At 35.7% G+C, this 20,865-nt stretch overlaps 1 protein-coding gene across 1 annotated transcript; it reads right to left on the minus strand.

Annotated features, from left to right (window-relative positions):
• Positions 1–8,316: 8,316 nt before the first annotated feature.
• Positions 8,317–15,235, minus strand: LOC149812710 (uncharacterized). The gene is made up of 7 exons (XM_089991855.1): positions 14,334–15,235; positions 14,076–14,254; positions 13,767–13,951; positions 12,811–12,938; positions 10,910–11,187; positions 9,638–9,881; positions 8,317–9,334 (listed from the first exon to the last, which is right to left on the minus strand). The coding sequence occupies exons 1-7, from the start codon at positions 14,461–14,463 to the stop codon at positions 8,526–8,528; spliced, it is 1,953 nt and encodes a 650-aa protein (XP_089847981.1). The 5' UTR covers positions 14,464–15,235; the 3' UTR covers positions 8,317–8,525.
• Between the last annotated feature and the right edge of the window lie 5,630 nt (positions 15,236–20,865).

A 20,865-nucleotide genomic window follows, 5' to 3' on the forward strand; every position in this document is an offset into this window, starting at 1 on the left:
AAGAATGAAACAAATCCACCTATCAAAGAGAATCAATGTTGCAGGGAGTGGTTGATCAATAAAGTCGTTGAGAGGAACAAATAGAGACGCTATTGATGTCGGCTTCCAAATGCTTTAAAAATGACGTCCGATGGCAGGAAGATATCGTCTGGCGTCGTGGAGGATAACCAATGCAACTGAAACACTTTGTGCGATGCGGACAATGTGCCTTCTACGATCAAGGTTTCTGTTAGTGGCCAAAACAATCGGTAGTAACAACCCATCGAAAAGGGATGTCGAGTTTCCACGGATTTTAGGCAAAAGGGAAGAGGCGATAAAGGGTTCGACGAACAAGAGGTGACGCGGTGGATGACGGCAGGTGAGAAGATGTTGTTGCAAGTGTCGCAAACGTCGTTGGCTGAAGAGGCACCCTGTCACGGCAAGAGGATTCCGGCGAGGAGGAGTTCATCTAGCACTCCTAGGGGTTTTCAGAAGAGATAGATAGAGAGAGAGAGAGAGAGAGAGAGAGAGAGAGAGAGAGAGAGAGAGAGAGAGAGGTTCGTTTATGGAAAGGGGAAAACATATGGGCATAAAAATGAAACGATGCGTTAAAAAAGAACAAAAACGAAGGGGTATCAGGTTTCTTCAGTAAAGCTTTTTAAAACATTAGTCGACTAGAAGTTTATCGGTCGACTAAAAAGGTGCATTTTTGAGATTTTTTTCAAAAACACTATTTTTAAAAACAAATTTTATAAATCTAAAAATGAGCAAATGCCTACTTCTCTCCTAATTCTCATAAAATCTTCATTTTTAAGTGGTTTAGTGAGGATATCGGCATGTTGTTCATTAGTGGATATAAAATTTAACGAAATTTCTCCTTTTAACACATGATCTCGTAAGAAATGATGTCTAACTTCAATATGCTTAGTTCTTGAGTGCTGAACAGGATTTTTCGAAAGATTTATAGCACTAGTGTTATCACAATAAATAGTTGTTGTGGAGTAATTCAAACCAAAATCTTTTAAGGTCTGTTTCACCCATAGTACTTGAGAACACGCTAAACTAGCCGCTATATATTCTGCTTCAGTTGTTGAGAGTGACACTGAATTTTGCTTTTTACTAAACCAAGAGACTAAGGAATTTCCTAAGAAATAACAAGTTCTGCTAGTACTCTTGCGATCAGATTTACTTTCTGCAAAATCTGCATCACTATATGAAACTAAATCAAAGGAAGATGATTTTGGGTAAATCAAACCAAAATCTGAAGTATCTTTCAAGTAACGAAGAATTTGTTTTACTGCAGTTAAATGAGATTCCTTTGAATTAGCTTGAAATCTAGCACACATACAAACACTAAACATTATATCAGGTCGACTAGCAGTTAAGTATAATAGAGATCAAATCATACCTCTATAGAGCTTAGTATCTACATTTTTACCATTTTCATCTTTATCAAGAGAAGTAGTTGTGCTCATAGGATTTCTTTTTTATTTCAATGAGTCCAACCCAAATCTCTTGAGAAGTTCTTTTGTATACTTAGCCTGGTTGATGAAGATTCCTTCTTCAGTTTGCTTTATTTAAAGTCCAAGGAAGTAGTTTAATTCGCCCATCAAGATCATTTCAAACTCTTTCAGCATAGCTTTAGCAAATTCTTTACAAAGAGAATCATTAGTAGAACCAAATATTATGTCATCAAAATAAATTTGCACAATAAGAATATATGAATTAAGATTTTTAATAAATAAAGTAGAGTCTACCGACCAATGGAAAAACCAGATTGTTCTAGAAAATTTCGTAGTCTTTCATACCACGCTCTTGGTGCTTGTTTAAGTCCGTACAAAGCCCTTTTTAATTTATAGACTTTTTCTGGATATTTCTCACTTTCAAAGCTTGGAGGTTGCTCTACATAAACTTCTTCATTGATGTGTCTATTTAAGAATGCACTCTTAACATCAATTTGATATAACTTAAAATTCATGAAACTAGCAAAAGCAAACATCATTCGAATTGACTCCAATCGAGCCACGGGTGCATAGGCTTCATCAAAATCTACGTCTTCTTATTGATTATAGCCTTGTGCTATTAGTCTTGCTTTGTTTCGAATGACTTCGCCATTTTCTTCAAGCTTATGTCGGAAGACCCATCTTTTTTCGATTACTGGATGATCATTTGGTCTATCAACTAGATCCCATACATCATTCCTAGTAAATTGGTTAAGTTCTTCAGACATGGCCAAAAGCCAAAATTCATCATCACTGGCTTCATTGATATTCTTTGGTTCTATTTTAGATATGAAAGCAATATTTGTAATATATTGCAATTGCCTTCTAGTTTGGACACCATTCTTTATTTCACCAATAACTTGTTTATGTAGATGATTGGGAACTTCTTTCCAAACCGGTTGAAGAGGAACATTTTCTTGAGAAGTACTCTCTATCAAATGTTCTTCTTGAAGTATGACTTCTTCTCCTTCGCTTAGAGGTATAACCTGCTCACAATTCTCATTAAATGCAACATGTAAAGATTCTTCAATGCAAGATGTTCTTTTATTAAAAACACGATAAGCTTTACTTCTAGAAGAATATCCAAGAAATATTGATTCATCTTATTTTGAATCAAACTTATCAAGATTATCTTTGGTATTTAACAAGAAGCATTTACTACCAAAAATTTTGAAATATGAGATCTTTGGTATACGATCATAATACAATTCAAAACATGTTTTATGTAAGATTGGTCGAATAAGAACACAGTTTAAAATATAACATGCTGTATTTATTGCTTCAGCCCAAAAGTATTTAGGTAAATTTTTATCTTAAAGCATGGTTCTAGCACATTCTTGCAAAGTTTTATTTTTTCTTTCAACAACTCCATTTTGTGGAGCCGCTCTAGGAAAAGCAAAGTTGTGAGATATACCATGTAAATCACAATACTTTAGAAAAGGTTCATTTTTAAATTCACCACCATGATCACTATGAATTTTAATTATGGATGTAGATTTTTCATTTGTAATTCTTCTACAAAGTTTGGAAAATTCAGAAAAAGCATCATTTTTGCTTTTTAGAAAAATTGCCCATGTAAATCGAGAATAATCATCTACTATAACAAAAGCATACTTGCTACCATTCAAACTTTGAATTCTAGATGGTCCAAATAGATCTAAATGTAAAAGTTCAAGAGGACGTTTTGTTGAAACTATATCTTTTGCTTTAAAAGAACTCTTGATTTGTTTACCCATTTGGCAAGCATCACATAAGTGATCCTTCTTATATGGTATTCTAGGTAGGCCTCTAACAAGATCATTCTTGGATAACTTGGAAATAATTTTAAAGTTAACATGTCCAAGTCTCTTGTGCCATAACCATTGTATTTCATTTGAAACAATAAGACATTTTTCATTAAAAGTGGGTAACTCATCTAGATAAAGTTCATACACATTGTTCCTTCTTTTACCTTTAAAAATGATCTTTTTAGATTGAAAATCAGAAATTAAGCATAAATCATGTTCAAAAGAAACAAGAAAACCTTTATCACATAATTGACTAATGGATAATAAATTATGTATTAAACCATCTACTAAAAGAACATTTTCTATCAAGGGAAATTTTGGATTACCAATGTTACCGGTACCGATTACTTTTCCCTTGTTATTGTCACCAAAGGTGACGGTTCCTCCATCCTTACTTTGAAGGGTGGAAAATAACTCCAGCCTTCCAGTCATATGTTTGGAACAACCGTTGTCCAATATCCATTTGATCCTTATTTTGTGTACATATAACAAAATTAAAAGACAAAACATTTGACCCCTTTCTATTTTTGGGTCTATGGGAGTTAGTCTTAGGAACCCATATCCATTTGGATTTTGGTTTCCTTTGATAATAAATATTCTTTCTATAAAAAGATTTAGCTTTTCTAGAGTAATCATGTCTAGTCTTATAAGCATTATAAGTTCCACGATTAGATGCATTTCTATTATAACTAGAAAATTTAGTCCTTTGAACAAATGGTTGAGAATATTGTCTTTGATTCTTCACCACATAGTTTGGTCTATTTTGAGTATCAAAGAAGCTATAACCCAATCCAGTTTTATTAACCGAGCATCTTTGAGAACCAAGAAGTCTTTCTAGATTCTCTTGTTCATTTGTGAATTTGGTCACTATAGAAAGAAGATCATTTGATTTTTCTTTTAGACTAGTTATTTCTTTTTGTAAGAGATTGGTTCTAATTCCAATTTCTTTTATCTCAAATGTTTGACAAGAGTTTTCCTTCTTGAGATCTTCTATCTCTTGAAGTAACACTTTGTTGTGAGAGTCAAGAGTTGAATTTACAGTTTTTAACTCTTTGTTTTTAGAACTTAGACTCTTAAATTTAGCATATAAATCATTAAGTGCTTCTAATAAATCATCATACTCAAATTGACTTACCGAGTCTTTTTGTGCTACAAAGCACATGTTGGCGACTTCTTCATTTGATTCTTCATCGAAAGAGGAGTCACTATCATCCCAACATGCTTGAAATGCCTTTTTCTTCTTGAATTGGTCATTGGTCTTGATTTTGAGAAGAGGACAATCTTTCTTGATGTGTCATGCCTTTTTGCAGTTAAAGCACTTGACTTCATTTGGATTGGAAGAATTCGCTTTCTTTACCTTTATTTGAAATCTTTCCTTTTTGATGAATCTTTTGAATTGCCTTATAATGAGGGCAATATCTTCATCTTTATCTTCTTCTGAATTTTCAGAGTCAAAAGTAGCCTTAAAAGCAAGAGATTTCTTCTTGGGTTCTTCTTCTTGTCTGTCTTGAAGTTGGACTTCATATGCCATTAAGTTACCAACCAAATCTTCAAGAGTGAGAGTGTTTAAATCATTTGCTTCCTCTATAGCTGTGGTTTTTCTCTCCCATTCAGGAGTTAAACACCTTAGGATTTTTCTGACTAAATCCACTTGTGAATATTCTTTTCCAAGGGATTTTAGAGTGTTAGTAATATCAGTCATTCTAGTTACCATGTTCGATATAGATTCATTTTGTTTCATTTTAAATAATTCAAATTGATGAACTAAAGAAGCAATTTTAGATTCATTTACCTTTGACGTACCTTCGTGAGTCACGAGAAGAGTATGCCAGATTTTACATGTTGTAGAGCATTGAGAGATGCGATTGAACTCTACCTTGTCAACGGCACAATACAATGCATTCATAGCTTTGGCATTAAGTGAAGCAGTCTTCTTTTCTTCATCGGTCCATTGACTGAAATCAGTTGATGGCATTTGGTACTTTTCTGAAACAACTCTCCAAATTTCGAGATCCATGGATTGTAAGAATATTATCATTCTCACTTTCTAGTATCTATAGTTTGTTTCGTTGAAGAGAAGAGGACGAACAAAGGAGCATCATTCTTTGTGCTGAGATGATGTTGTTGGCATGCTAGATGATGGTAAGATCAAAATATAGCTAACCTGCTCTGATACCAAATGAAAGTATTATAGGATCGAGACAACGAGCACTAGAGGGGGGGGGGGGGTGAATAGTGCTTGTAAATAGCGTCTTTGGAATTTTGACAGATTTTGAGATACACAAATCAATCACACAAAGAACATAAGAATTTGCCCCCCCCCCTTCACATGAATCCTAGCTACGCCTCTGGGGTTATCATTTATGATGGAGCATCCATGGACTCTAAATATGCTTTTGAAGTATTGGATCGAACATACTGTGACATCTTGGAATGTAATCAACCTTTTGGAGGAATTGTAGTTGTTCCGGGAGGGGATTTTAGACAAGTGTTGCATGTTATTCCAAAAGCTTCTAGAGGTGGCATAATTGAACTCTTAAATCAAAGGTTTGGTCTTTTTTGCATGTTTTAAAGTTAACACAGAATATGAGAGCGTTTGCAGAAAATGGACTAGCCTCCACAGTGGATGAAACTTTGGTTCAACATCTTAGGAAATTATTAATATTGATGAAGAAGATGATATAGTCAAAGATTATGTAAACTAATTAAGTTTGTTAACAAAGACATTAAAAGTAATAATAACAACCATCAATGGTTAATTGATTGAGACATTTTGGCTACTGCAAATGACAATGCTGATTTAATAAACAACTAATTACCATCACAATTTGACAATGAAGAGGTAGTTTACTATAGATTTGATAGTGCAGGTGAAGAGTCTCACAATTTCTACCCAGAAGAGTTTTTGTATACTTTATCACTTTCTGGTTTTCCACCACATAAATTGGTATTGAAGAGAAGTTGACTGATTATATTATTAAGGATTTTAATTAAAAGGATAGTTTATGTAATGAAACAAGATTAGTGTGACAAAACTTTAGACCAAATGTAATCCCAACTATCATTATGACTGGACCAAAGAGAGGTGAACATGTTTTTATTTATAGAATTCCTTTAAATACTGTAGAAACTGTTGTTGCTTTATTTGCTATGACAATAAATAAAGCACAAGGACAAACGATACCAAGAATTGGTATATGTTTGCTCATGATCAGCTATATGTTGCATTGTCTCGGGGTAAAGATTAAAAAAAATTTAAGCTTTATGTGGGTCGACATAAGGTTGTTCATGAAAGAGAAGTATACATCAAAAATATATTTTACAAAGAAATATTGCTAAACTGAATATGGTTTTTGAATTGCTTAATATACGTAAAAGGAAGATGTACATGAATATACTTTACAACAAAATTTACTAAACTATATTTTGTTTAATTGTTCGATTTGTAGTTCACAACAAGTGTTATGGTAGACTTGCAGCATCGATTGTTATATTTTGTGTACTTAGAATGAATCCAATAAAAAACTCCATAAAGCAAAATGGTATTATTGGCTCTATGGTGGTGGAAACATACGCTGCGAGTAGACCTAACTTTATATTTGTTATACGGTAATTTTGCATTTTTTTTTGTGTCAATCGCATTTTTTTATTTTGGGCTTAGTTGTAGCACTTTTGTTGAATTTGCTGACATTTGAATAGGGGTGTCAACGGGCCAGGTTTACCCGGACCGGACCCAAACCAAACCATACAACATCCCGATATGGTGATAAATAAGAAGACCTGGGACCAGACCCGAAGGTCCGATTCATACATGGCCCCTAGTATAGTTTGTGAAATTTTATACCAGACCCAGACCCTTAAGACCCACAAATTTTCAAGGTAAAATGACAAAAAATATGGTTTTATTGGGTTTGGTTCATGTAGTTCTTATCGGTCCCAGTATGTCTTTTCATAAAGTGAACCCAATTAGACCCGAGTCTGGACCCGATACCATGCCCCAAAAATCTGGTCAAAGTATGGTTTTCCACCTGGGTCCAAACCAAACCCGACCCACTGACACCCCTACATTTGAATCACTTATGGATGTTATCATGTTGGGTTGGATTATCAAGTAACCATAATGATACTCTCCGGGCAAAATGGGATTACGTCTGATTACGGGTGAATTTGAGTTGACATTTCAAGGAATCCTTTTCTAATAACTTTATAATCAAATCAAACTTATCCTAATGATATAGACCATATAATGATCCAATACCCAAATACAAATGTCCAAATTTAAATAAGAAAAGATGAATACAAAATGATCTAATGAACCCGAATCACTAGGCTCAACTCCTGCATCAGAAACCCACCCACTCAACCACCAAATGGAGAGTTGTTGGCAGGATAGACAACTAAACAGGCCTAGAGTTGTACCAGCTGTTTGAGGTGGGCAGCGGTTACTGGCAAAACGGATCCTCGCTGGATATTGCACCTTACCCATGGGCCAGGTGAGAGAAGGAAGACGAGGGAGGGTGAAGGAGTTGGGCTATTGCTATCAATCAAGAACAGTGAAGTGATGATTAGAGGCCTCAAAGACTATCACAAAGACACGGGGACACGTGATGGGGGGGAGGGTTAACACGTAAGTCTAATTTCTTTTTGAAAAATAGAACACGTGGAAAAGGTTTTTTTATTTTCTAATTAATAAAAAACTAAAATTCGATATTTTAATATTGAAAAATATTTTTATTGAAATGATACTTAAATTCATTACAATAACATTAAACTATGAACACTACGAGTCAATGTCCGCATCCACGTGTATTGTGTTACCATGGACACCCCCACCAAAATGGTGAGTACCCATGACAGCTCAAAGGGTTTGTGCAGCCAGAAATGTGAGGTCCATACTTGGAACTAAGGGCAAAAGGTCGACATTTAAATGGAATTTTCCCAAGAAATTAACGAACTAGTAAAAAGAAAAAGAAAATATCCCGAAAAAGAATGGATGTAAACCTCAATTGCAGAGCACAACCTCATAAGTATGGACTAATTTGTTTCCATTTTCTTTTGTGGATCTATCTCAACTCTTTCACTAAACGAAATAATTTAATTTCCGACAAACTAAAATTAATTACATTTTGTTCCTTTTCTTCCGGCCGGCCTTAGCCTTCTTTCTTCAAGGTAGTATTGTATGAATCTAAAGAATTCAAAAAAGGGCCAGCTTGCACAAGCCACACATCAAGTATGGATGAGCACTGCATGCATGTTTTTAGTCTGTGTCTGGATCACCTTCAACGATGTCTGGAAGACTCTCTGAATCAGATGACAATGCCACGGTTTCTGTGCTGTGCAACGAAGAAAATCTGGTGAAAAATGGGCTGTCTTCAGCAGAAATATCTGCAATTCCAGCTGAGACTGAATCTTCTTTTGATGGTGATGCCACTGGTTTTACTAGCTCAGATTCCTTAAACAGCCCACCTGCATTTTCAGCTGAAGTGTCTTTTTCCATATGCACCACCACTTCTTCCGGTTCATGGCCCTCTAGCTCCTGAAATGTGCTCTTACCCATACCATCCGCACCACCACTCACCCGCATTTCTTGTATCAGAACTGAGCTACCATTTCTGGTGTCTTCCTTCAAAATTTCCTTCTCTGATCTGACAACCGAGCAGGGCTCCAACGTACCAACTCTATCAAGATTAACAGTTAGACGTTCAGTCAGACCATCCACTTGGACTGTCTGTCTGTCTTCAGCAGTGTCGGTTTCTTCCATATTTGCCAACCAACCAAGACATAACTTGTCATCTGGATAAATATCACCCACATCAACTGGGAGTTTCGGCTTACCGGTTTTTGAGATGTTTGGGTAGTCCACTCTGGGGCTGCCCATTTTGTCTCCTACCCCATTTTCATTAACTGCTAAATGAAACCTCTGGTTTAAGCCACCAATGCCTGTGTTATTACTAATTAGAGATGAGGATGGCATTAACTGAAGGGAACGTGGATGAATAAGAGGCTCTAAAGCCAGAAGAGCATGTGCACAGAAATCTGCAAGTTTTGTCCCAGCCTCTTGCTTGCCTGCGACCATCAACATTTTAACAAATAAGATTTCTCTTCAATGTGCATGCCAACAATCACAATTCTTCTAGTTGACCAAGACCCAGTAAATACAGCAGAAACCCTGAATAAAATGTATTTTCCTTCATAAAACATTTATTGTAGATTCAACCAACTGCTGCACTTGTTTAGATGAATTTCTGTGAGTTCTTGTAAACTAATATATGGCTGAGGATGAAGCAGATAATATTTAGTATTGTCATCACAAGCAAAAAGATGAAATTCTCAATGTAATATACTGTAAATCAAATGCAAAAGGATAACCTTTACGGAAAAGTGCGAGGCTTTGTGATAAATATGGAGGCCTGTGAGAGCATGGAGAAAGCAAAGAAGCCAACAGTGCTTGAAGTGCAGCAAGCTGAAAATCTGCTCGACCAAAATTTGTTTCATCCTCCATAACAATGTTGTGGTCCTCATATGACCAGCCTTCCTCACAGGCACTGGTCGCTACGTGTATCAAAAGAAGATCAACCTTTGGTCTCCAGCTGTGTGAATGTAAAGAACCACCCTGGTATAATCAAGTAGCAATGGTAGTTTCAGCAAAAGCATTGTTTGCCCCGATAACAAACACAGCATAAAGAGAAGGATAATGAAATTGAGAGATAAAAATCTATTATCACGTTACTTTCTCTGTGCCATATTTTTGAATTCTCATCTCGTCAAACTGTCCCCTCAGCATTCACGGAATATCAGAAACTCTTTCTAGCATTTTAACTAACCAATTTGCCGAAATATCTTTGAAAACGGTTATCCACACTACAAGGAACTTAAATTCTGCCGAAAAAAATGAAAGACTATAACTACACAAAACAATCCTTCAAATGACACAAACATTTTTTCCTTTTTCACAAAATAAGCAGATAAAATTAGGTGCCGCCAAATGACCATGGAACTGTAACATAAACCTGCAAAGGTCAATAAAGAGGAGAGTATACCAAGAAGCATATAAAAAAGACTACAAACGGTTGATATATTACAAAATTCTGATGCATGGTGTAACAATGAAGGGAAAAAGCTTTTTCCTTTCATAATATTCATAATTAAGGCAGATTTGAGCCAATACTTTGAAAATTACCATGCTTTTATCATGGCAACTTAAAAAGTCAATAAAATGCAAAAAATGCTATTTTCAAAATATCATAATCTTATTGTTGTATCAACCCAATGTTAACACTGTGCTAAGATGTTTATCTTTTTCACTATGAATTTATATGTGCCTTTATTTTTTAAAATATAATAAATATATCTAGATGTTTTTGAGAGATTCTCTCAAGCCACATGATTCTCATGACAACAAAATCCCTTATAATGAGATTTGAGACATGGCAATGAAAAGAAGATTTCATGGCTGACATTGAGTCACATACTATTAGATTCATGGGACCTTTTGCAATACAAGGAAATTTTTACTATGGTCAACTTCAAGATGCCTCATTCAAGCAATGACAAACCTATGATTCCTCATAAATGAGGAAATCAACAGATCAGAAACAACCTAACACCTAGAACCAAAGAAAGACTGTTTAAGATGCATACCACAGTAAGAAGGGCTTCTACTGCTTGAAGAGCAAAAATCTGCACAGAGAAAGGAATCTTTGGACAATTACTCGAAACTTCAGCTTCAATTCCACTTGAGTTATCCTCAGGGGATCCAGAAACATGCTTCCTCTTTCCTCTCCTAGAGGCTTTTGATGCCCCAGTTCCATGTTTTGAAGAGTGTACTTGAGAAGGGATGGATCCCTGTGCTTGAAAACCAATATCCAGATCCCTAGATGCATTATCAATTACATCATTGGCAAGATACAGAGCCATTCCTGATCAAAATCAGAACTTCTAAGTTAGTACAAGTTCTTATTTTTCTTAAACATAAAGATACAAGGTACTGTGGTACAAGCTATACTCCACCAGCAAAAAAGCAATTAGAACATTTGAACTATGTGATGCTTTAAAGGAAGACCTAACATAACGAAGAAAATATGCAATAAACAAGTCATAACAACTCAGCAATTCCCATTTTTTTGTCAAACTTTCTGTTCCAAAAAGTGTAAAAGAATGTCTGAGCTCAAAATTTCCTGTTTGAATCGAAAACGAGATTACATGATTTCAAATTCTGAGGCTCGAACAGGCACCACAACTGATGACTTTGATTTAAAGTATGAGACTCCATAAACTAGCCAACTCAAAGAATAGTTCAAAAATGAATTGAAATAAACATCAAACAGAGATCAAATGAAAACTTATGATGTCATCAGAAAGAGCTGTAAAAACATTGACAGTGACAAGTTACCCAATACTGTAGCAGAAACTGAATCTACTATGTCTAAAATGCGGCCAGAGCTTCTTGCTAGATTCTCAATAAAACTTGATGGTTCTGAACACTACGAGAAGAAAATATTTTAAGTATGATATGGTTTTCAGTTTTCTCATACAACTGGACACTCAAAAAAAAGGAGAGCCAAAAAAGAGTTTCATTGATAACCTGATATTTCAAGAATAGTTGGGGCTCTGGATATTACTAAAATTCTAATGCATATTTTTCGGATGTTTCCATGCCCAATATGTTTTATTAATTCACTTAGCACGAATTTTATTTTCATTATGCAAATGATGCTAGAAATGTGTTATTCATGGAATAGCTGGACTAGTTCAAACAGTTAGGAAATATGTAATAATGATGCGTATTTGTCCTCAGCATACTCGAGCATACTTGTAGGATTGTTTGTTGTATTTATTCCTTTCTCATTTTATCTTGTATTCTAGGTATACTAGACGTATACCTATAGTGTATTGTGTATTTTAGATTTGGTATACTCAAGGTATACCCGTTAGGATTAGTTTACATATACCTAGTGTATACTTTTAGGCTAGTATTATTTTTTTTCTTTTATTTATTCTACTTCTATTATTTTATTTTGGTAATCATTAAGATGACCAATCTCATCCTTTATGGTCATTTTCTTTTGACCAGCTAGTTGTTGGGCTATAGCCTACCGGCTAGTTGGAGGTCCGACAAACCGTTAGGCAAAATAAGTGTGTGTGCCATGTAAATGGGAGAGTGATGGGTGTGTTAGCATAATGTGTGTCAAGTGTGTATGATCATGTATGTATGTATGAGTGTGAGTTTAATGAGAATGGGTTTTGTATATATCCATGTTTTGAACAATTAATAAAAGACATTATTATTATTTTTGTTTTGTTATTTTTTCTTTGCTAAAATGCATCATTATCTTTTCTCCTGTGCCTCAGATTCCGTGCCATTTCATGACACAAACATTCTAATGCAGCAGCTACCTAAGCGAGCAAAACTATAAAAAGAATATTTTAAATTTGGCGACCATCCTCTAGAAAAAAAGTTATTAAACACAATGTTTTGGCAGTCTTGCACACATCAAAGCAGTGTCAGTAAGAATAAGAGATACGAAAGATTAGGGCCGTACCCACGTTCATGGAGATGAGTAAAGTTTTTGCAATTGTGTAAAGCTTGACTCTAATGGAAGGCAACAAAAACCTCCTGAAATAATTTTGGAGAAGCCGTACAATCTTCCCAGCAGCAGGTAGCAATTGACTGCACAAGAACTAATTGTTAGGAAAGATAATGTGCGGTGTTAAATGATACCCAACATGTCAACTAGCATGTCTGAACATGCACATGCACAAATGAAGAAAGAAAATGTGGCATTAGACTAAACAACTCCAAATACACCTTTATGAACTACAGTTTTTAAGGATGAATTGGACTATGGACGGTATTAACACAAAGCAGACAGTCTTAGATGATTAACAGATACATTTCCAATACCTACAAGCAAAAAACATAGAAAGAAGAAGATGACTAACTATAAATCCTGGTGGCATAAGGTAGTGCATGAGGCATAGCACGTTGACATGCTCTAACTTCCCCCCCTTGAACAAATGATGAGTGAAGAAATGTTCCTGGTAATTTATAAAGAACAAAATTTTCACATTTGGGATTCAATAGACTCCTCAGGATCTGAAAAGATATGAAGTAAAGAACATGTGTAACGGAGTGTTGGCACCTTCCTCTTTGTGTTTGTTCGCAAAAGACACTTGATCTGAAATGGATCATGTCAGATGTTGTCATGTGAATGGTTTAGATGCTTTTGTCCATAGTCACAATCTTATTCTCAGGATATTCTTGGCAAGTGAATATCCCTGGATAATTTGGAAAATTATGTTTTTTTTAAATCTCGGAAAAAATCTCATCAAATAAAGAAATGCTAAAAATAACAGTTCTTAATTGCAAGAAATCTAGAGAATGCAAACTCCAAAGGATGTATCTGTCAAATACCAAAAAATGGGCGCTAGTGAATTCTCCAAATGATAATGACCACCATGTGTTCACAGAGAAAACAGTAACAAAGTTGTGACTCACCTGCGGACCCCCTTGATGATTGCATGTAGCAAATCCAAGCAATTCAGGTGCAACACAGGGAGATCAGAAAAGATAAACTCTAGCTGAGTAATGGCCATAACGGGCATCGAAGCATAGCAGTTATTACCATCCAGTGAGAGCACTCTTTCGACGAGTGAAAGCAGAGAGTGCATAGGGACAGTGACCTGACAACATTGAAACAAAATCACTGTAGATCTTAATCCACAATAAACATAAGGGCAAAGGAGGAAATGGCCTTGCATGAAATTCACAGGACCACAATATTAAACAAACAATATGTTGGCCTACCTGGACATGATAAGGACTGGTAAGCATTGAAATACAACACTTCATCAATGAGCAAACATGAGGAATATGAAGTTTGCCAAACTTGTCTTTTGGTTGTTCATCTGAGTAACCACCCAAGGGAGGAGGGGGATCTTTTCCTGGTTCAACCAAGAGATTGATAGCATTCAAGCCTTTGTTTGCTGCATTAGAAACAAGAATTAGCTCTATTTAACACAAGGCTTCACAAACATATAAATATAAAGCATTTGTATCAATTACCATCTTCAAAGCCTTGAAAAATATAATTCAAATTTGTATTGATTGATATCAAAAGCTTCGTCATCATCTGGGACCAGCTAGCAACATCACCCCTTGCCCTCGGAAGGAAAGCCAGTAATTGGGCAAACATCTAAAAGTATACATGAAAAACCAAGTATTTAATGTAAAAGCTTAACTATCCAAAAGGAAAAGAACAATACACATAAAAATCCTGTCTGCAAAAAAAGGGACTGCGAAAATTTTTTATAACAGTGAATATTTCAAAACAAAGTTTGACAAAGTCAAACCATCTATGGAGTTGACCATTTAGTCCCTGAGAAGACAGTGCTATTAAAATAACAAAACCGATAGATGCAGGTTAGTTTCCCATGGTTCACACCTTAGATAAAGCCAAGCTTGAATTTCTGAACAAGAGGGTTGCGACAACAGCCTCAGCCTGTGACAGTACATCATCCAAACTAATATGACAATTCTTTCACAAATTTAAACATTTTAATTTTGAATGGCGCATAATAAACCAATACTATCCAATTGAAACAATCAATAGGTGAAATGAAAAAAACTAAAATTGATTTCTTAATTAGTTTAGAAATAAGCTACTATGCAAAGAAAAAAAATCCTAATGGAGAAAAACTTTTTGCAAGCTACTAGAAAACAAATTTTGTGTTTATAAATCCAGATTATTGGCAGTTATACAAAATATATCCCCAAACACTATAAATCTTCCTTCAAGCAAATTGTCAAATAGATTGACACAGGCAAGAAGCCATTAAGTTGACATAATGCTTTAATATTTCATATTTGGAAGTCCATAGAGAACAAGTTGAGGTTCAAGCGTTGTCTCTAAGGAACAACTCAGAAAAAGTCATAATGAACATTCCAAGGGAGTGAAAGAAATTTGCACTCACACTATCATAGTGACGATGAAAAGATGACGGAAACAAAGTTAACAGGTTACAAAGAAGACCAGCAGCCGCTTCCTGCAAAAGGTTAATACTATAAGAACACGAGTAGTCCATGTAACTCCTAAAAAGAAGAGTCAAACAACATACATATTAAAAGAGGCAAAAGCAAATCATTTGGACAGTCAAACCACTCAATGCACTTCCACTAAAAATACTCGGTTTGGGACTAATTAACACTATATAACTACACAAGTCTGCAGCAAAGCACTCATGAAAATAAAAAGCTCGTGAGCTGGATTTTATTACATGCTGATCTTTCTTATAAGACTATTAAGATAGCAACCACTACATGTTGTTCAAAACATAAAGGAAGAGAGAGACATACAAAGAATGGGTCCTTAATGACATAGACATTGGCAACTTAGTTTGTGATTTGCTATGTCACATGGGCATGCCTAGGGTTACCGGAAGCACCATACGACTTGAGAAAGCGCGCTTCTCCGAAGCACGAAACGTGGCGCTTCTGATTAAACGGGAATGAAGTGTGCTTCCCAATTACTGGGAAGCTCACTTCCCCTTCTTTTTTCATTTTTTTCTGTTTTTTCTTCTTGTTTTTTTATACTTTTTCTTTTTTTCGCTTCCCCCTAGGTCGCTTCCTAGTTCGCTCTTAAGTCCTCCCGCACTTCCCGCTTCCTAAAATTTTGGAAGTGCGAACTCACCAGGGTCGTCCATTGCTGATGATGGACGACCCACTATGCACAGCGTCTGTGCGTACAAGAAGGTCTTTAGTGCCAGTCGCAACCCCTGCCTAAAGGTCATTTTAATGGCAAAAACAAATGTGTGTGTTCCGCATGTGTGTAGGCTCACGTAGACACCTAAGGGTGTAGGAAACTACTATATATATATGTTACCACACTTCCCATATATCTAAAAAGTATATCAGTTAAAGACCAATCACATAGCTTCCAATTGTAAAGGGAATTATTCAATAAATACTATAACACTTTAGACTTCTACATATTCAACAAAAACAAGCAGTCGCTTTTTCTCTGTTTTGCTAAAAGGTCTTGATTTTATATTTTAGGTTAAGGAGCTTGGAATCCATAAATCAATATCAGAGTGGCAGATATGACTTTAGCAAAAGCAACATGCTACTAAAAAATGTGTCAAACAATGGGCACAGAAATCAAAAAAAGAAAAATAGAGGGGAGCGAGAGTTAATTGGAAAGAATCTTGCTAACCAATACGTCATCTGAACCATCTTGTGTTAACAGTTGCAGAACCAAAGGAATAAGTTTGCTTGACATGGAAGCTCCCTCTTTCTTAGAGTTTGGAAAACTGTAAAGCCTATTATCATAAACACCACAAAGTAATGTCAGAACCAAGTCCTGAACCAATTGATTAGCGAAGGAAATCAACAACAATAAGGAACTATATTCCTACATACACACAAAGGATAGTGTAGATGCACATACCACAAATATAGTACCAAGGAGCGTAAACTTGTAAGTACTAAAACAATCAAATTGCAACTGTAAAAATAATCAGTTCATCTAAATTTCTGGATGTGAAGCAAGATTGATACTAAATGTACCATGACTCATTTTGTACATATGTACGACATATGTTCTTATATGTTGGCATGTGCACTTTTTTATGTATTAAGAAACGCCCATTGAAAATCAGTAAATTCCAAAAAACAATATTTTGTTGGATTCCAAGCAGTAATAATTATATAATTTAAAAACAATCCATAAATGTCGAGCGCAACAATTTTTCTTTCCATTCACATCAAGTTAGTATCATTTTTTGGATTGAACAAAACCAAATGTTCCCTCTTCTGTTTTTCCATTAACACAAAAGCAAATGTTAGATCCAAGAAAAAGTTGGATATTCCGTAGCTCTGGTGCTTTATCTCTGATTCTCTGGTATGATTTTGGATTTAAGTATCTAAGAGTTGGTCATTTACTATGCCGTCCAGATTTTGGCCTCAAGATTTGTTCCAGTGCATCATGAAGGTTTTACTCAGAAAAGAACATGTAATGATAAAGGCCTTCGTGCATTTCCCTTCATCAATAAGTTCATAACAAGCATAACAATATGTATTAAAGAGGAAGCAAATGTACCAAATGTACTTTCACATTCTCTCGCTATAAAAGAAGGAAAAACGGTGCATAACTTTCAGCTTAATGACTCCTCTCTAGTCATAACTGACAAGTACACTCTTCTATACTTCAGAGCAGATTTCTGTGAGGTTTCTTGCCAGTTGTATAAAAAGAGTAAGCATGATAAACAGACCATGGAGACTCAGTATCATGATTATGTGGCCTTGGAATCAAGTCCAACCAGGGCTAAAAGCCTGCTTGCATAGTGGGAGAAGAAAAGCAAAATTAGTAAAAGAAATAAATAGTAGAACACATAAAAAATGTGCAAACATTACAAAAAGATTATGAATGAAAGCACACCTCCAAAACAATACAAAATAAATATTGACTGACGGATATATCACATCATTGATACCACAAAATGAGGACAAGTGCAGTGGCATATAACAAGCAAGATAAATAAGAACCTCGTAAGTAGGTCTGATAATGCTGCACAAGAAGCCACTTTGATAAAATGAGAGTCTGACTGAGGCTGCATAGCAAGACAAAAAATATCATTACCAAACAACTTTCTCAAATAACATGTAAAAGGGACAGATATTAAGCCAAAAAGAATCAATGCAACGCATTCATAATAACATCATTCAAGATAGTATGGACATATAAAACAAGGTTTTTGTCCCCCCCCCCCCCACCCCCACCTTTTTTTCTTGAGGACACCCAGAAGCTTAATATTCCAAGCAGGCAGAACAAAGTTCACATTTATTTTATTATATTATTTAGATAAATGTTTGCGATATTACATCATAACAATTGTTATCAGTGGAACCATCAAATTGGTGATTGTGAACCTCGTGCAAAAATAGTAGATCATTAGTTGGATGTGCTACATTGTTGAAAATACTAGCTTTGTTCATGTACAAAGATGTAAATATGCATGCAGGTGTTACTCATAGTCCTATCAATATATATGATTATCGACCGTAGTTTAGGCATGGAAATTATTGTAGATTGAACCCTAATGAAGAGGAGGACAGCCTTATGTAATATAGCTTTTGTTTGAAGAGTAACAAGAAACATGCTGAACTCCTGCATATCAGTGTTCTTCCTTCCATTGCAGCAGTTCATGAATGGAGGAGATCATCTAGAAGCAACAATTTTTTAGTGTGATACAGTGCATAGCTGACATCAGCCATTAATGGAATGCCTAAGGTAGAGATAGGTTATTGGGAATCTTTTTCATTTGTAACTAAAAGAGCTACAGAGGACAAGATTTCACAAACAATTTCGTGCAATTTGGAGTTCTCTACAAGAAGTCGTGATTTTTCATGGTTTTTTGGAACTTTTCTGACAAATAGGGTCTGATTCACAAAATCTTAAATCCTGGATTATTTCCAAGTTATTTTCTGCCCTAGATTGGATCTATTTAGGCTGCTTTCACCTAGAATCATGATAAAGGCATTGATTTGATGTTTGGAGCTGGTTAGATGTGATGATTCTCGGGCAGGTTCTATAGGGGTCGTAGTTAGAAATTTCAGGGATTTCTGTGTTTTAAATTCCTTTCAGCTTAACATCTATCTGTGATTGCTTTCAGCCTCTCGGGTAGCGTTTGAAATCCTATAGAGGTGTTGATGACCAATTTGATGTGTCGGGCTGAGTTGGGCAGCAATGTCACCATTAATTGGGGTGTGACAAAAAAGGTGGACAGCGTGGTTTGATATGATGAAAAGGCAGGGGAATAGATGTAAAATATGCAAAGATTATGGCATGGTTGTTAGGGTCAAGGATGCTCAGCAGTTAACCAGGCCAAGTTTGAGAAAGCCACATATGCTTAGAACTTTCTAGCTCCAGTATACCAACAAAACAACTAGGCAAGAGAGTACCAGCAGGTTCAAGATCTTAGAGGGCTCAAATAGGAAAGTAAGACTGTGCAAAGCTTTTATTCACAAATGCAGCAAATTTGGGATGTGATAGCACTTATGGATTCAGATCCCCCTTGCACTAGATGTGATGAATGCAAGAATTGCCCAGTGCATAGAAAGAAAAAGTCGAGAGTTATCGAGTTTCTGATGACCTTGAAAACTAAGTTTGATAGGACTAAGTGTGTGATGTTACATAGAGCTGAGTTCCCTACATTCACTCAGATGTTGAGCAAGCTAATTGCAAAAGAGACTAAAATCAAGTCTTTTGAAGCTAAATCTGTAGATGATATTGTACTTGTGGCAGCAAAGCAAACACATATTCAAGGTGAGTAACATACGCACTAGAGTGGCTCGTCTCGTTGGGACATGGGTACAATGCGATGCCACTATTATAAAAAAATGAGGCATATGGAGATTGCATTTCCTAACTTGAAGAAAAAGTTTAGGACTTCAACGGTAAATACACTTGTAGTTTGCAACTTAACCACCGACAGTATCAATAATAAGTGCAGCCCAGGCTTCTGACTCCTTTATATAGACTCAAATACTAAAGCAAATTTAGCAGCTCCTCGCTCATTCATTTGCATCCACTTCCTCTGCACCTGCAAGCATACCTAGTCCTTGTCCAAGTTAGTTAATAGATTCAGGGGTGTCATGTCACATGACTGCCAATGAGTCTGCCTTAGACAACTATAAGCATCGTCATGGATCCTTTCACATAACTAATGGAGACATCAGGTCAGTATCAAAAGTTGGACCATAAATTTGTCTTCTAACATTAAGAACCAACTAAAGGTTACAAAAGTATACCATGTTCCATCTATTGCGTTGAATTTAATATCAAAAAGTTAGATGATACGTTATAATGTGATGTATTTTCACTTGATGGTTGTGTTGACGGTAGTTAGGGAGGAGGAGTGGGACTAAGCATAGAAGGGGTTGATTGTATTGCTTGACTCGACTGAAGAGTCTGTTTCCACATATTTTTTGTTGTGGTGTTGTTGTGCTAGATCCTTCAGTCCTTTGGCATAGATGCCACGGCCATGTTTCTCAACTCCTGACTTTAGTGCATTTGGTACGTTGATGAGTCAAGAGTTATAGTGTTTAAATCTATGAAGGAGTGTGAGAGTTGCTAATTAGCCAAATGTCATGCATTACCTTTTGATGGTAGTAGTGTGGAGTCATTGCATGTTTTTGATCTTGTATACTCTGATATTTAGCAGCTCTAACCAGTTTTGTCAAAAGGTGGATTCTCGTATTTTGTACCCTTCATAGATGACTGCACAAAATATGCATGGATTTACTTTATAAAAAATAAAAGTGAGTTTTTTGGCATTCTAAAACAATTTTATGCTATGATTAAAACTCAATTTTTTACCTCAATTTAAGATTTTCACTCAAATTCAGGGAGAGAATACATAAGTAATGAACTATAATAAATTCTTGTTAAAAATAGTATCATACACCAAAAGTCTTGTCTCCATACACCAGAACAAATAGTGTTGTTGAGCATAAGAATTGAAGTCAGTTTTTTTGGCATTCTCAAACAGTTTGATGTCTTGGTGGTACTCAGATTCTAAAGGCAGAGTATGCGGATGGA

This window comes from Nuphar pumila, chromosome 16 (assembly GCF_984573655.1).
Source record: "Nuphar pumila chromosome 16, dmNupPumi1.hap1.1, whole genome shotgun sequence".
NCBI classification, from domain to species: domain Eukaryota; kingdom Viridiplantae; phylum Streptophyta; class Magnoliopsida; order Nymphaeales; family Nymphaeaceae; genus Nuphar; species Nuphar pumila.

Excerpts from the sequence above, each read along its gene's own strand:
- LOC149812710 (XM_089991855.1), bottom strand. The coding sequence starts at position 14,463 with ATGTTTGCCCAATTACTGGCTTTCCTTCCGAGGGCAAGGGGTGATGTT. Across the intron at positions 14,255-14,333 it reads TTTTCAAGGCTTTGAAGATG|CAAACAAAGGCTTGAATGCT; the intron begins GTAATTGATACA and ends TTTCTAATGCAG. Across the intron at positions 13,952-14,075 it reads CCAGTCCTTATCATGTCCAG|GTCACTGTCCCTATGCACTC; the intron begins GTAGGCCAACAT and ends CAATGTTGTCAG.